We start from the raw sequence: 16,941 nt of genomic DNA, 5'->3' as shown, positions 1-16,941 counted from the left end.
GCCGCCTCCTGCACATCTCCTACTGGGGATGTGCCCACAACCCAGGTACATGCCCTTGACCGGAATCGAACCCGGGACCCTTCAGTCCGCAGGCCGACGCTCCATCCACTGAGCCAAACCGGCCTCGGCAACCTGATCACTCTTGTACTGCCCCATAGTCACACTCCTTATGATTCTTCCCCCATAATAACTTACTTATCTCCGTGCCTCCCCTACATGAGCTAATCGACAAAAAGAAAATGATAACAGTAACAAATGCAGGTAAGTCACTGGGTTATCTTTGTGAAGTTGCTACTTAATCACTGGATTTGGAGTAAAAATAAATCCTTGGTTAGTATATTGTTTGGGGATACGTACATAGGTAGTAAAACCATGAGAAAAGCAAAAGAATGATATAAACGAAACTCAGGGCAGTGGTTGTCTCTTGGGAGTCTGAACGAGGGACAGGTGCACAGGGGTCTCACAGCTGGGTGCTCATGGAGTGTCCAGTTTTGACACTGAAAGTGTACTTACATGTCTTAATCGTTCTTTTGTGTTAAGATGTATTTCACAATAAAAATACTAAGGAAAACAACACTTATTACCTCTGTAACCATGGGGATCGAGTAGTCCTAGCTCATCACAGAGCTTTGTGGGGACAATGTGTGTGACCGTGACTTGCACACCCTAAAATGTCAGAGGACCGTGTGTTACGATTAGTTTTCTAAGTAAGGTAAGGCCTCCGGGGCCAATGCCTTTATGGTGGGGGATGACTCCTCAGCTCCTACCTGACAGCTAGACCAACTATGCATATCCCTTCCCTAAGGGGACCCACCCTCCCAACCAGACAGGAGGCAGCTTGGGACGAGACAGCCAACTCGGCAAGGGGGCTGAATAGGAGGGACAAGTGAGGGGGCGGGGGGGGGGCAAGCGCCTGCCTTCCAATCAGCCGCCTCTGGCCCCGCTCGGGTCCCAGGGCGCACTCACCGGCCGTCAGGACCTGAACTTTCCACGGGTGGGCGTTCAGGGCCCGCTGGTATGCCCGCCAGAGCGCCATGCTTCCTGCCGAGCCAAGAGGAGGGGTTCAGCCCACTGCCCGCCCACAAGCAGAGAGACGCTGGGCTTTCCCTGGGGCCCATCCCTCTCCCCCTCCCGCTCCCGCTCCCATGGTCCACCCTCGAGGGGCTCGGGAGGGTGTTTCCTGGACAGCTTCCGGTCAGAGGGTAAACAGGAAGGCCGCGGGGGACTGTGAAATGCTGGCGGCAGCCTCCCGCCACCGCACCCCAGCCCGGGAGCAGGGCCACCGGGGACCTCCGCCCCACGAGGCGCTGCTGAGGACGGGCTCGCTCCGGCTTTCCGCAGAGCCTGGCCGGTCCCCAGGTTCGGACTCTCAGTCGGAACCAGCCCGCATCCTTCCTGAGTCCAACTCCATGCGGGACACAGGGCCGGTCCCTCCCGGGCCTGGAATGACCACGTACGCCGTCGGGTGAGCCCCGCCCCTTCCGCCTGGCTGGGCGGAGGCTTTCCCCCGCGGCGGGCGCAGGGATGGGGCGGACTGATTCGTCACTGCTGCTCGTGGACAGCGGTCAGCTCCGCCGGAGCGACGGGTTTTCCCAGTTGACTAAGCCCCAAGCCGGCCTGGGCGTGGCCCCGCCGGTCACGCTTCCCACCTCGGTCCGACCCGGTCTCCTCCTGCCCCTCCCCCGGAACTGGCCAGGGTCCTGACTTCTGTCTCCGTCTCAGTTTGGAAACTCCAAGCCAGTTAAGCGTGTCATTTGTCTCAAGGTTCTTCTTTAGCCGCAATTGTGAGCTCCTGAGTGGGTGGGACTGGGTATGTTCATAGCTGCCTTCCTCACAGCAACTACTGCAATGCTTTGTCCACAACAGCCTTTAGGAATGCTGCATAAAGATGACTCCTGCATTGGGATTGGAGCCTTACGAAGTTTAGGTACTGGTTTCTTTTTTTAAAAATGTTTTATTAATTTTTTTGAGAGAGGGAGAAACATCGATGAGAGAGAAACATCCATCAGCTGCCTCCTGCACGCCCCCTGCTGGGATCGACCGGCAACCCAGTCATGTGCTCTGACTGGGAATCAACCGGCAACCTTTTGGTGCCCGGGAGGACGCCCAACCCATTGAGGCACACCGGCTGGGCTAGGTACTGGTCTCTGAACTAGTGGCGGGGCAGCCCTGGTTATCACTAGACTTGAACTTAAGGCTCCTTATCTGTGAAATAAGGGGCGTGGACTTTAACAAACTGGGCTCCAGTTTTACGGGTTTATGTTTGTGAGGATGGCTATCCCTACAGATTCTTCTTTATCTCAACTTGTTACAAATATATATACTAATAGAAAGAGCCACTTTTAAACAAAAGGGCCTACAACTAAAAGTGTTGGGGATTAGGTGATTTCCTAATTACCCTTTACCGCTCTAACATTCTAAAATTTTGTGAATATAATGAAACATCCTCCTGAGGGAGGTAGAAACTCTTCCACGATCCTTGGCAGTGGATTTGTTAGCCTTTGCTAACTATATCCACGAAGCCCACATTTCAGGAGGCAGTCATGTCTGATTGTTTTTCAGGCTCTGGCTATCTGCAGCCCCAATATACTCAATTCCTATATGATTAAGGCAGGGAGAATCCTGTCACAGATACTGGAATAAGGAAGCAAGAGAATTCAATGTTGCAAACCTTTAACTAAAACCTTTTACAAGCAAAACACCATAATAGAGTGGATTTACACTAGTAAATAGACCAAATGTGGCAGGTTGGAAAGTTGTATTCTGATGTCAGACTGTCCAGGTTAAAATCCCAGTACCATCGCTTAGTTCTATGACCTTATTCAGACTGGTTAACTGCTCAGAATCTTACCTTTATCAAGTAAAATAGAGTAAAACCTGCATCATATGATTAACTGACATATGCAAAGAATCCAAAATAGACCAAGTGCTTAATGAACACTTGTTTATCCTCCTTCTTTTCTTCCCTCTTGGGGACACATGGAATAATTTTTACTGGAGAAATCTGGGAAGCCCCTTAGTGAAGGTAGAATTTGAGCTGGGATCTTGAAGAGTGCTTAGGTGGAGAAGCTAGAAAAGGACACTCCCAGAGGAGGGACTCGTGTGAGAACAGCCACAAGGAGAAGTGCAGAAACCTATGAATAATATAAAGTGGATATATTGGGAGGGAAGGTTAGAAAGGGAGTGGCGTGGAAAGGGGTTTATGTTAGAGAAAGCAAGGCTGAAAACGTCTTTCTGATTTTCTTTTGTAGGTCAAGACGGGCTGACACTCAGCAGCAGGGTTGCCAGCACCCACCTACAGCCTCAATAGCATGGGTCCCCAGGTCCCATCCTTTTTACCACTGAAAGGGGGATTTCGATAATGCAGTGTCCAGGGACTGCTGTGTAGGATGTGGGAATTTCTCTGCAGTGGAAGGCAGTTCCTTTTCAATCAGCTCAAAAAGAGAACTGGCAAAACCCGAGCTGGATCACAATAGGATGGTGCAATACTTGGCTCTTTTGTACTGACGTGGGCTGTGGTTCCTCTGCTACTAATGGTCTGGGTTGCCTCCAGGTCTGTTTCCTCTTCTGTACAGGAAGGAAATTGAAGTACTTGATTCCTTTCTTAAAGGTTTTCTGACATTTGATAAATTCCTTACACTTAAGAGGCAGAAAGCTATTCCCAGATATCTGGCCAATCAGTCTAGAGTGCCAGAGGGCTTTGTTCCAGGTAGGCACTAAACTAATTTCTACTCCCTTCAAATAGCAGCTGGCTGTGTATTTTTCTCTAGAATAGTTGAAGTCATCTACTTACCCCAAACCTCAGATTGTACTCTTATACATTCCAAAACTATGATTTGCCTCTTTCTCATTGCTGGGTATGTCCTAGCTTAGGAAGCAGTATTGCAGTCATGAGCCTGCAGCACCCCACAAAAGGGTGTTAACAAGATGGTCTGTAACAATACAGCAGGTCCTCAAATAACATCATTTCATTATAATGAGATGCCATAGGAACTTAAATCTTGTTTGTCAATTCACCTATAATAAAGTTGGTTTCCTTATATGTTGTTTAAAGTCACAGAACCTTGCCCTGGTTGGGTAGCTCCGTTGGTTAGAGCATCGTCCCAATACACCAAGATTGCGGGTTTGATCTCCAATCAGGGCACATAAAAGAAGCAACCAATGAGTGAATGAATGAATGGAACAAAACAAAAAAATCGATTCTCTCTCTCTCTCTCCCTCCCTATCTCTAAAAATCAAGACATTAAAAAAAAATGTCACACAAGCTATTGATAATAAGTGTGGACTTACTGTATTTGGGTTCTAAACATCTATATATAGGGTTGAAATAAAGTAGTTAAACATGTTTAATGTGACAGTATCATGAAGGGTCAAAAATCATAACGTGTAAAAGAATGGTTAAGGTAACTGAAGATATTTAATCTAGAGAAGGAAAGACTTGGGAAACATCTGATAGCTATTTTAAACAAAAGGGCAATCACAGGTGGGAATTGCTAGAATTCCTAATACCAATGGTAAAATCTATAGAGGTATACTCTGACTGGATATAAAGGAAGATGTTTTAAAACATGACTGTCTAGGAGTGTTCAAGTAGGGTCAGATGACCAGTGATCAGGAATATTTCCTAAGCAGGAGCAAGTAAGATCTGAACCACCGTCCTCTTGGTGGTGTGTGGTGTTCCTCAGTTAAAGAACCACTATAAGCAGCTTCAGTCCAACAACTTGCTACCCCCGCCCCCATGGGCTTGCATGTTGGTTACTCTAAACAGGAAGCTGGCAGGGCAGTAATACTGGATCCTGGGATATAGTCAGACAGAAGCCTTCCTGCAGATACTCTTTCCAGTTTTCCAAACACCCACTCACATGTGGTCTCAAAAACACCCAGTACCTTTACTTAGCTTTACCCACTTCACAATATGCTCAATATGAGCAATTTGACTCCCAAGCCTAGATCAGGCCTGAGTGTTTCTTGTGAGCCAGTTTTAGGCTAAGGAGCCTTGAGAGTTTGTGGAGGGCAAGCCTCCCTGCCCACAGGGGCCTTGATGAGAGCTGAAGTCGATGGAAGGAGAGGTATCTAAGGAATCCTGGGAGGCAGGTCTAAAGGTCCAGGCCTGGCAGCATCACTGTCCAAGAAGGCCCAGTTTCTATGGTCTATGCCTAGGGCCATTTGTTCTTGGCAGACTTCATTCAAGGGTCTTGTGTGGACCACGACTAGGGATGGGGCACAAGGCGATGGCTGGTTGAAGAGAAGCCAGGCCCTTTAGTAGGGGAGGACGATTGGAACACAGCATTGAAGTGGGCTCGGCTTTCAAGCTGCATACGGTGGCCCAATGGGGAGGTGAGTCCACGCACAAAATGGATCCGAACCAGCCCTGACTGCCCCCCAGATACGAGCCATCCATAGGAGTCCAGGTTTGGGCTGAAACGTACCTGTGAAGAGAATAGAAAAAAGAGAGATGCTCATAGTTGGTGTTTTAGGGTGAGTCTCAGCTGTGAGAGCAAAAAACCTGGCCACAATCTGACAGGATAGGACCATGAGGGGGTGAGAAGACAGTGAACAAAGTAAGTTCTTGAAGATGAGTTTTCCAGAGCTATTTTCCCTCCTAAGCCCTCTTGGTTGCTTTTCATCTCCCATTTCACTGATCACAGGTCCAGAGTTGGGAGGAAATGAGAGCGACGGGTGGAGAAGATAAGAGGCAAGGTTCTTACTTTATGAATAGCCTCCAGCTGCAGCCTGTCCAGACAGAGCTGAGCCTGCCCCTCTCCCTCCTGCATCCGCAGCACTGGTTCTCTACGGAGCAGATCATGGAACGAACCCTGGGGAGGGGAAGTGTAATGAGAAACAATGAGCAGCTTCTTAGGTTTGCATCTTTGAACTGGAACTCTTTAGGTTTCCCTATTATATAAGGACTAAAGTTTTCTACTGTTCCTAGTGTCACACCCATTCTCCTGGGCCAATTTACCAAATCTGTGTCTTGAAAGAGCAAGTAGTGATGGTTGACGGTTTCAGCATAAGTTCGAGCCTTGGGTGGGTTGAGGGCTCCAGATGCAGCAGAAGAGTGGTCTTGACCTTCAGGACTATCCTGATACGGCATCAAATCTGCTTTATATATAGGCTAGAAAGGAGACCATAAGATTAGGTCTCATGAGACTGAAGACAAAATGAAAGTAAAAGAGAGAAAATTGATTTGGGGCAGGAGAGACTTAAAGATGGAGAAAGTAGTATGTTTAAACAGATTTTCAGATGAACTAGGGTAGGCAATATTATGTGTAACAAGACTTCTGGGGATAATACCTGTGCAACCTGGTACTAATTTGAACTAATCTGTAGTACTAATTTGGGAGGTCATGTGGATTAGAAACTAATAAATGGTGCTGCCATTAAATACTCATATACGTACAAATCTTCGCTCTACAGGTCGCTTGACAGTTATTGGGTTCAGTGCCATATCAGGCAAAATAGCTGCAATGAGCTCCCCGGATGTATCTCCTGCAGCTATTGTCCCAAGCCAGTCGGATCCTGAAAGACTCTAATAAGAAGAGGCAGTTTCCTTCAGTTCTGTGAACGGGTATAACTGCAGTCTCAGGGGGGAGAAACACACACACAAGTGAGTTTATCATAACCCATATCCCTGATGATACAGTTCCCACACACCTATCTTCTTCTGTAAAAAACTACTACCTCTTCCCGACCACCACTAGATGAGTAAATGAATCATTTTCCTGTATAATGAAGATTTCAAAGAGAGGGGCTCACCCAGACAGTGCCTTTTCGAGGAGCAGTGAAGTAGGCCTTGAAACCAAGGTAACCAGCATCAATATAATGAATTCCACAGAGTCCATAACTATAAGAGAAAGAGAAAATGAAACCTTCCTTTTTCTAAGATTAGATCCATTTCTTCTCCCCATGTCCTTCCAGAATTCAAACTACCTCACTGAAACAATCCTCAACCCTCCTCTCCCACACAACAATCTGGAACACTCTGGCACCCCAACCCCTAGGGTCTGTCCCCTGAGCTTCTCCTATCTCCATCCTGCCATACGAGGCATAGCAGTTGTCCTGCGCCACAGTGACACCATTGTAGGGGAGCAGCCAGGCCAGCTCTGTACTCAAGAAGCGCTTGATAGCATTTATTGGTTCATAAGGTCGTCGAAGGTCCCAGAATTTGATTTTCCGGTCGCTCCCTGCAGACACTATGAAATGACTGTGGAAAGATGAAAGATGAGGGAGAAGTTAAAATCTGAACCAGTCTGGAAGAGTCAGCTTAACCCAACTTCACCTCCCACCTTCACAACGCTCCTATTCCAACCTGTTGGCTTTGCACCACTGAAGGGTACGCACAGCCTGGTCATGGGCTAGGAAACCCTGGAAGGGGTAGAGCTTCAAAGAGCCATCAGAGAGCCGAATCCGCTGCAGGGGCGAGTTAGTGGGAAGGTTCCAGAAAACCACCATGCCTGAGGTAGGGACAGAACATGTAGGTATTAAGGCAGGTTCTCTCTTCCTTGCTCTAATTACTTTATCTTCTACCCTCATATCTGATCCTCTATGAAATGATTAGCTAGTCCATTCCCTCCATAGTTTAAAGACTCAACCTGATATTTCAGTTCCAATTCTAAGCAACAAAAAAGTAATATCTTAGTCTGGGACCTGTAGTTAAAAGGTTGGTTGAATGCACTCAGTAGCCTCTACTTCCTACTATATATAAGTAAAGGGATTTTGAAAGAACATAAACTTTCTAAGAGAGGGCTGGCAACCCATAGCCCATGGGCCAAATATAGCCTGCCACCTGATTTGGTAAATAAAGTTTGACTGGAACACAGCCCACTCATTCATTTACCTAATGTCTATGGCTGCTCTCGCTTTACAATGGTGGAGTTGAATAGTTCCGACAATGGCCAAATAGCCGATATAGCATAAAATATTCACTATCAGGACCTTTACAGAAATGTTTGTCAACTCTGCTCTAAGACAAAGAGAATAGGCAAGGAGCCAAAAGCAACAAAATGTAGAGAAGAGAAAACAAATGGCAAACAAAAACTAACTTGGCTGACCCAAAACAAGTTGACCCCGACCAGGCTGGCAGAGCAGGGGATAATAAAAAATGTAACTTTGATTAAAATAAAAGATAAACTGCCTTGGCGAATGTGGCTTAGTTGGTTGAGCATCGTCCTGTGCACTGAAAGGTTGCTGGTTTGATTCCCAGTTGGGGCACATGCCTGGGTTATGGGTTCATCCTGGTACAGGAAACAACCAATCGATGTTTCTCTCTCACATTGATGTTTCTCTCTGTCTCTCCCTCTGTCTTCCTCTCCCTCTAACATCAGCAAAAACATATTTAAAAAAAACCACAAACTAATGAACTGTAGAATTTTAATAAATAAAAATTTGGAAAAATATATGTAGCTAAAACCTCCTCTATACATAAACTCAGGAAATGTAACACCTATGAACCTTTCTTGAAGAAAACGTATTGACAGTGAATTACAGCTAAGCAACATTAATAATTCAGCAATGGAGGGAGAGAAAGGAGTGGTAGAGACTTGCAATCATTTCAATATAAAATTACAATTAAGTAACTTTGGGAATTAAGGCAGCAAAGCAGCATCAAGTTTCATGTACCTTGACAATGTAAGACTATCACCAAAAGAAACACAATTAGAAGATGGTGGAAGAGATAAGAAGAAACATAACAGTGCAATTTCCTTACCTCCCCAGCAGAAAGGCTACTGATAGTGTCTAAAAATAAACTTGTCATTTAAAAACGACAACCTAGCCCTAACCGGTTTGGCTCAGTGGATAGAGCGTCGGCCTGCGGACTCAAGGGTCCCAGGTTCGATTCCGGTCAAGGGCATGTACCTTGGTTGAGGGCACATCCCCAGTAGGGGGTGTGCAAGAGGCAGCTGATCGATGTTTCTCTCTCATTGATGTTTCTAACTCTCTATCCCTCTCCCTTCCTCTCTGTAAAAAATCAATAAAATATATTAATAAAATAAAATAAAAAATAAAATAAAAAAATAAAAACGACAACCTAATACCTCCAACTACTTAATGTTATTTATAATTTTTATTTTTCCTTTTTAATCTTAAAAGTATCTTTAAGGAACTAATATCTCTGTGGTAAAGGAAATTTATTGGGAGTTTAGCTAATCTTTCAGCTTCACTTTTCTACTATAAAATTAAAGTATAATTACATTCAATACCCTTTCATTTAAAATTACTATAGTGTATGATCCCATTTCTTTTTAGCTTTACATATGCACAGAGAACTATATGAAATTATGTTCATCTACTCAATTATTTTTCTGAGTAGAAACATTCCAATAACTTTTCTCTTTCTTCTTTGTATTTTTTTTTTACATTGCCTGAATATTTATAACTATGTAATGCCCAACACTCAACCAAAAAGGAAGCAACAACCCAAAGCAAGCCTAAAGAGCAATAGCTCCTTAGGTTTGGTTTTGTTTTTTACCGTTATAGTATCCAGCAGCCAGGTGGTGGTGGGGCCGGGTGGGCATCCAGGCCAGGCTAAGGCACTGACCACACTCAGAGGGGTCTGATACTTGTACAGACCCCACCTGAAGGGTTGCCACACATTGAACCTGCAGGGACAGAAGGGATGGGACCAAGGTTAGGAATACCTATTGTTTGGAACGAAGACACAAATTAGTGTTCAATCCAACAGGAGAGGAAGGTCCCTCAGAGTTAGAAAGTGACTCACTATGGAATCAGTAAGGGAGGCTCTAGAAGATGGAGCCTCGGGTAAGGCAGCAGGTTCCTCACTCACCTTATAGATGGCGGGTTTCATTGCATCTGTGAGGAAAAAAGAGCAGAACTGATACTCTGGATCCAGAAGACCGAGGTCCTAATAAGCCTTGCTCTTAGATCAGCACCCACCCTTTCAATAGTGACGTTCCCTTACACTCTTATCTTTCCACCATCAAATGTACGAGCCCACCTTTCTCTGCCCCATCTTCTTCTTTCCTCCAATTATACCTGATAGTATCTTTTCCATCAGAATGGCTAATCCCTCCACTCTGCTCTCTTCTCACCATTTCCCAAAGAACTTTGCTCTCTGGTTACCCATCCTATCACCTGCATTATTCACTTTCTCTCCTCCTACTGGGTCATTCTCACATTCACACTATTGTCTCCTATCTAAACCAACCAAACACTACCTTGTTACGTGTTCCCCTTCACAGCCAAACTTTCTGAAAGAATTGTCTATCCATTTTGTCTTCACTTCTTCACCTCCCAGTCCCTCCTCAAGCCACTCCTCCACCTGCTCGCCAACTGTGGGCCTTCTCAGGGTTCAAACCGAGGTGCCCTCTTCTTTACTCAGTACAGTTGAAAAACAAATAAATTCAACCAATAGGAGCTGCCTTTCCCTGACCCTCCTCTTCTTGCTCATATTCAGCTCTATATTCTCTCCGTTTACAACAACGAGAGTGTGTTTCTATGTATGGGTGGTGGTGAGGACAGGAGAGGCTGAGGACAACGTTAGGAGAACAAGAGTATGGCAGGAGAGACTGGCCCCACTTGTCAGCCTCAGCCTCTAGCAGTCCTTACACAGCCAATTAGCTGTGGCCGCAGAGGAAGAGGCCTTAGAGCAGGGAGAACAGGGAAGAGAGGGAGATAAAGGTAATGTGATGAAAAAGGGCAGTTATAAGTCTGCAAAAGAGTACTGCTTGTGGGCTGCTGGAGAGAGAGGTCAAGTACAGAGCGTGTGAAGTCAGAATGGAAGGTGTGACTGTGCAAGGCTTTGTACTATAGAGACTGGGCCTAGGAGAGTTTCAGGGGAGATGGACAGGCCCTACAATGTTCTGGCCATGGCTACAGCAGCCTCATTCTCCTTGCTGGGCTACTCACCTGGGGGCTGCTGTGCCAGCAGGGCCTCAGGATGGGGCAGACTGAACAGCAGCACCTTCCCATCTGAGCAAGCAAGAGCCAAGAGACCCAGCCGAGGCAGGAGAGGAGCCTAGAGGGTGAGACCAGATCTGTGCTGAGGCTTGCTGCCTTCAGGAGCCTCTCAGAAAACTTCTGAGGTTCTAGTCTCTGAAAATATGATATGAGGTTGCTAGAAAAAAATGCCTTCCACCCCTCTCCAAACTCCATTCCTCCTACTCTGGGAACATCCAGAGCCTTTGTCCTGGCACTGAGTCCAAGGGCCATCACATAATCAACTGGGAGGTACCTTCCGAGGGGTGCCTGGAAGTTCCCATGCTCCACTGGGGCAGAACTTGAGGTCCCAGATGCAGCCGTGGTCACAAGCAATCCCATAGACAAAGTGAGCCCTGTTGCCAGGACTGAGGAGAGAAACCATATGGGGAGAATGGGTAGGAAGAAGGGGGGCCTCGAGCTGCTAGAGCCTGTGTGCTCCCCTCATTTAAACTAATCCAAGTCTCCCCCACAACCCAAACCCGGTCCTGCCCAGCCCCACCCTTCTCTCCTCCTCAGGCACCCTCCCCAGCAGTGTCCCAGCCCCACCTCACCAGCTTTCTTGCTGCAAGGTCCCAAGGCCCCAGAGCTGGAGTAGCCCAGGACCTGAATGAAGTTGGCTCAGTGAATGTGTCTCATTCATGTCAGGGCTGGAGAAAAGGGCCACATACTGCGAGGCTGCTGCCCCCTCTGGCACTGGGCACCAGTCCAGAGCCCAGAGAGGTCCCCCTGTGAAGAAGGACACATCCCAGCGCTCTGGGTGTGCTGTGATCGAGCTAAATCTAGAGAAAAGTCAAAGAGAGAATGAAAAAAGGAGTTAATAAAAGGTAATGAGAAATTCATAGGTGAATGGATAAATAAGCAGTGATACATCCAGACAAATAAAGTATTTGTCCAAACCCATAGAATGTACACACCAAGAGTGAACCCTAATGTGAACTATGGACTTTGCGTGATTATGCTATACAAGTGGTTCTCAACCTTCCTAATGCCGTGACCCTTTAATACAGTTCCTCATGTTGTGGTGACCCCAACCATAAAATTATTTTCGTTGCTACTTCATAACTGTAATTTTGCTACTGTTATGAATCGTAATGTAAATATCTGATATGCAGGATGTATTTTCATTGTTACAAATTGAATATAATTAAAGCATAGTGATTAATCACAAAAACAATATGTAATTATATATGAGTTTTCCGATGGTCTTAGGCGACCCTGTGAAAGGGTCGTTCGACCCCCAAAGGGGTCGCGACCCACAGGTTGAGAACCACTGTGCTATACCAATGGAGGTCATCGATTCTGGTGGGGAATGTTGATAGTAGGAGAGGTTATGCATGCGTGGGGGCAGGAGGTATATCAGAAATCTCTCTCTCTTCCTCTCAATGTTCCTGTGAAGTTAAATTGCTCTAAAAAATTTAGTTAAAAAAAAGGTAATGAGGACAGAATGGGAACTCCACTAGGAGTGAGTATGAACTGGCTTCAGCAAGGGCCAGAATATCAAGAACAGTCTACAGGTGAGAACAGTCCTAGCTCGCATTTCTATCTTCCTCCTTTCCCTCCCAGTCATTCTGTTCTAATTCACCTTCAAAGATGTCAGGCTGTGCATCCTGGTTACTACAATGTTCTCTCCAGGGCCAGTCTGTCAGGGACTATCTGAGTATAGATGAGCTTGTAAACAGGTTTGACCTCAACCTCCATAGTGTCCCTCCGTCTGGCCAGTAGCAACGAGCACTGCAAACTAGAGGGGACTGACCAGATCTACCCAGGACTCCGACCCTTGGGATCAACGGGACCAGCATCAGGGGAAGAACAGGGCCAATCTGCCTTCCCTTTCAACATTTATTTTTCCTACTTCTGTCTCCCAGAATTAGAAAAAGAGATGCAATCTTCACCTGTTTATGCGGTAGAGTGTGCCATCTTCAGGAAGTCCTTCACGTTGTACAGAAAACAGTGGAGACTTCTCCTCCTGGGGCAGGTAGGGAGCTGCCTCACTAGGGAAGGCAAAGGGAACAACAGCCTGAGTTGGGATGTTTCTCTTTTTCCAGGATTCCCATCATAAATCTAGATCCTCTGTCACCCTTCGGTCTCCAGTGGCATCACCACCCCTCCAAGGCTTCAACGATGTCTCTTCAACTTACAGTTCAGATAACAAGTGCCACTTCCAGGCTAAAGGAATCCATTCTGCAAATTCCCAGTATGAATGCTTCTGTTCTCGGCTAGAGGGACAGAGAAGCCTTAACGAAGGAAGAGATCAATTCTAAGCAGTTCTGCCCCATAAAACTTTCAGTGATAATGGCCCTGGCCAGCGTGGTTCAGTGGTTGAGTGTCAACCTATGAACCAGGAGGTCACAGTTCGATTCCTTGTCAGGGCACTTGACCCCTAGAGTGGGGTGTGCGAGAGGCAGCCAATTAATGAATCTCTCTCATCACTGATGTCTCTCTCTCTCTCCCCCTTCCTCTCTGAAATAAATAAAAAGATATTTTAAAAAAAGGTTACCAGTTCGATTCCTGCTCAGGGCACATGCCCCGGTTGCAGGTTTGATCCATGGTAGAGGGTGTGCAGGAGGCAGCCGATTGATGTTTTGCTCTCATATCAGTTTTTTTCTCTCTCCCTTCCTTTCTCTCTAAAAGATAAAATTAAAATAATCAATTAAAAGAAAAACATTGTGCCCTAACCGGTTTGGCTCAGTGGATAGAGTGTCGGCCTGCGGACTGAAGGGTCCCAGGTTTGATTCCGGTCAAGGGCATGTACCTTGGTTGCGGGCACATCCCCAGTAAGGGGTGTGCAAGAGGCAGCTGATCGATGTTTCTCTCTCATTGATGTTTCTAACTCTCTATCTCTCTCCCTTCCTCTCTGTAAAAAATAAATAAAATATATTAAAAAAAAAAAAAAGAAAAACTTTGTGATGATGTGAGTGACCTATTATCTGTCCAATATATGCACTGGTAGCTGGGCACTTGAAATGGGGCTATTGCAAAAGAGAAACTGGACTTTGAATTTTAAATGGCTACATGCAGCTACTGCCTACCATAACAGACAGCACAGCTCTGAAGCTTTTGCCTATGGAGCACTGTCGTTTATTTATGAATGTCTTCAGTGTTCTACCCTGTGAGTGCCCGCCCTCTTTCTCACAGCCCCACTTCTAGATCATTCTGTGCACTCCACCACCACCCTTCATCCCCAGGCCCCATTCCCCAAGTCTCACAGGTCCTTGGTGAGATGGAGGCACTTCCAGACAGGAGCCATGATGTGATTGGATAAGCCATTGGGAGCCATGCCCCGGCAGTGCAGCTTCTGCTTCTGGGATCAAATGAAGAAAGTGTCAAGGAGAGAATTTTATAGCCAGAGAAAGTTCCCAGGACACAGCTTTCTCAGCTTTTACTTTTCTTGGCACAACTTCCCCTCTAACCTTTGCCATATCAGAATCTCAAAAGGTTTATGTTATAATCATTACAATGACTTCTCCACCTTCTGCTCCTACTCCTCCATCAAAACTGCAAAATCTGCCCGGCTGGTGTGGCTCAGTGGTTGAGCGTCGACCTATCAACCAGGAAGTCACGGTTCCATTCATGGTCAGGGCACATGCCTGGGTTGCAGGCTCCATCCCTAGTGTGGGGTGTGCAGGAAGTAGCTGATTGATGATTCTCTCTCATTGATGTTTCTCTCTCTCTCTCCCTTTCTCTCTGAAAGAAGTAAAAATATATATTTTTTGAAACTGCAAAACTGTTATATGTTTTTTGAACATTTTCCTTGACGTCTCCACACATTGGATTTAGAGGATTTCCATTTGCTTCTTAAAACTCTTGCCCTATGGAGTAGTCTTTCCTTATTCCTCCCATCTTTCTAATATTCCTTTGCTGGTTCTCCCTCCTCTGATAGATTTGGTCTCAGAGACGTTCTGACTTCTTTTCCACCCTCTATACATGCACTCCTGGTCATTTCACCCCATGTCCCAGCATTACACCTGGTTATAAAGTTTGACTACCATCATTACCCATTTATCAAGTTTACATTTTAAACTTGTAAACTCAAACTTCGCTAGTTTTCAACTTTTCTACACACTCTAGATCCATACGGTGGTGCCAAGCAATATTAGAGCCTGAGGCAAAAGGAAAATCAGTAATACAGTCCCTGTCTTTATTTAAAATTTGGTATTTTGGTCATTATAAATTTAAATTAATTTTGATTTTTAAAAATGTATCAAAATATTTATCCTGATTTCTAAGAATTTGGTGCTCCCTTAAATGGTGCACTTAAGACAAGTAAGGCACTGGTCCCATATACAATTATGACTGGTGACCAGATGTCCCCAGGATGGTCCACGGTCCACAGGCACTTCCAGCTCAACATGTAAGTGAGCTCATCACCTGCCCATCTTTGCCTCTCCTGCGTACCCCACTCTTTCTATCTGGGATGATGAAAACATCTTGGAAATGGATAGTGTTAGTAGTTGCCCAACATTGCGAATGCACTAAATGCCAGTGAACTATACATTTTTAAATGGTAAGTTTTCAGTTATGTAGATTTTACCACAATTAAGCACACACCTTTAATGGCTCCTACTGTCACTCCTTTTATCTTCTCTAGTTTAATCCCCACTTCACCCAAAGCCTTATGCTGTAGCCATAATCAATTTCTGGGAAAACCAATCTCTCTGGCAAACTTCCATCGACCTTTTAAGACCTAGCTAAACTATCGTTCCTTTGTGAAGTCTGAGCAGTTGACTTCCCCTGCCCCCCATATGGCTAACGCATTTTGATCACTCCTGGTCTAGCACTTATCACACTGAACTTCGTGAGGCAGGACTCTGCCTTACTCACATGTGTGTTTCCTAGCTCCCAGTAGATGCTCAATATATGTTTTGGGTTTTTTTTTTTAATATTCACCGGAGAGGACTCTTTCCACTGATTTTTAGAGAGAGTGGGAGAGGGAGAGACATAGAGAGAGAAACATCAATGTGATAGAGACACATCGATTGGTTGCCTCCTGCACATGCCCCAACCAGGTGGAGATCAAGCCTGCAACTGAGATACAATGCCCTTGACTGGAATTGAGCCTGAGACCCTTCAGTCTGTGGGTCGACGCTCTAACCAGTGAGCCAAACCGGCTAGAACAGATGCTCAATAGATGAATGAATAATCTTGTTTACTTACACCCTTAGCCCCTGCAATCTCAACTGTATTTGAAGTTGTTTCTTTCTTCTTTTACCTCTTTTGTCATCATAGTTATTAGGCCAAAGCCTTCCTTCTGGGTACCCTCTTGACCCCCTAACAATCCTATAAGTCCCTTCATTCACTTTCTTGCCCATTCAGGTTACCCCTGAAGTGGATCCTCGTGGGGTGCTTCGGGGCACAGCAGGCTCCGGGTCAGATGAGCTCTCACTTGGGACCTCACTTTCTTCTCCATCTTCAGCCTCAACCTTGAGAACAAAGTCTTCATCTCGTGCGGTGTCGTCCTCTTCTTCTCCACCTTGACAGACTGACTGTTGCCGGATCTTCTTTGGTTTGGTGGGGCTGCTCACCTTGGGGCTCTCGGGACAGGACACTGGAGCAGGCAGGGCTGTTGAGAGCTCTTCAGCCAGTTCCTGAAGATACAGGAGTGCCCTGTGGGGTAGGGCAGAGTCAGAGACATACAAACACTGAACAAGAGCCCACTTTTTATTTATTTATTTATTTTTATTTATTTTTTAATTTTTTTATTAAGAGCCCACTTTTCCAGACACTTGGTTGATTCTTATTGCACTGGATCCTCACAGTGACCCTGTGAAGCAGCTACTAATTTCCCCTTTGCTTCTGACAGATAAAGAAACAGAAATCCAGGAAAGTTAAGTGACTTGGCCAAGATGATTCAGATAACATATGTGGGATCTAAAGCAGGTCTTCTGTCTTCAAGTCTCAAGCACTTTTCACTCTACCACAGCCAAAAATCACTGATGGCAACAGAAAATAATAGAAAGGTGTGTATATACTGATATATATTGAGTGGTAAAATTGTAATGAAGA

At 45.6% G+C, this 16,941-nt stretch overlaps 2 protein-coding genes across 3 annotated transcripts in view; both read right to left on the bottom strand.

The window, feature by feature from the left end:
- MPV17 (MpV17 mitochondrial inner membrane protein) overlaps positions 1-1,465 on the bottom strand; it is an 11,291-nt gene extending 9,826 nt beyond the window's left edge. The window contains exon 1 of the mRNA XM_005874858.2: positions 967-1,465. Within this exon, the coding sequence (XP_005874920.1) occupies positions 967-1,036 (70 nt within the window). The 5' untranslated portion in view covers positions 1,037-1,465. The remainder of the gene's footprint in view (positions 1-966) is intronic.
- A 2,857-nt stretch (positions 1,466-4,322) lies between these two features.
- GTF3C2 (general transcription factor IIIC, polypeptide 2, beta 110kDa) overlaps positions 4,323-16,941 on the bottom strand; it is a 22,344-nt gene continuing 9,725 nt past the window's right edge. The window contains exons 4-19 of one of the 2 annotated variants that reach the window (XM_005874856.2): positions 16,257-16,542; positions 14,145-14,239; positions 13,077-13,154; positions 12,831-12,929; positions 11,490-11,717; positions 11,192-11,303; positions 10,867-10,975; positions 9,785-9,810; positions 9,470-9,599; positions 7,310-7,454; positions 7,043-7,204; positions 6,757-6,844; positions 6,401-6,529; positions 5,963-6,115; positions 5,709-5,816; positions 4,323-5,429 (exon numbers count right to left, since the gene is read on the bottom strand). In XM_005874856.2, coding sequence (XP_005874918.1) covers positions 5,211-5,429; positions 5,709-5,816; positions 5,963-6,115; positions 6,401-6,529; positions 6,757-6,844; positions 7,043-7,204; positions 7,310-7,454; positions 9,470-9,599; positions 9,785-9,810; positions 10,867-10,975; positions 11,192-11,303; positions 11,490-11,717; positions 12,831-12,929; positions 13,077-13,154; positions 14,145-14,239; positions 16,257-16,542 — 2,167 coding nt within the window. In that variant the 3' untranslated portion in view covers positions 4,323-5,210. The remainder of the gene's footprint in view (positions 5,430-5,708; positions 5,817-5,962; positions 6,116-6,400; positions 6,530-6,756; positions 6,845-7,042; positions 7,205-7,309; positions 7,455-9,469; positions 9,600-9,784; positions 9,811-10,866; positions 10,976-11,191; positions 11,304-11,489; positions 11,718-12,830; positions 12,930-13,076; positions 13,155-14,144; positions 14,240-16,256; positions 16,543-16,941) is intronic. The other variant, XM_005874857.2, reaches the window with a different exon arrangement.

This window comes from Myotis brandtii, unplaced genomic scaffold (genome assembly GCF_000412655.1).
Source record: "Myotis brandtii unplaced genomic scaffold, ASM41265v1 scaffold454, whole genome shotgun sequence".
NCBI lineage: Eukaryota > Metazoa > Chordata > Mammalia > Chiroptera > Vespertilionidae > Myotis > Myotis brandtii.
Note: the sequence above shows the minus strand (reverse complement) of the source record. Positions and strands in the feature narration are given on the sequence as shown.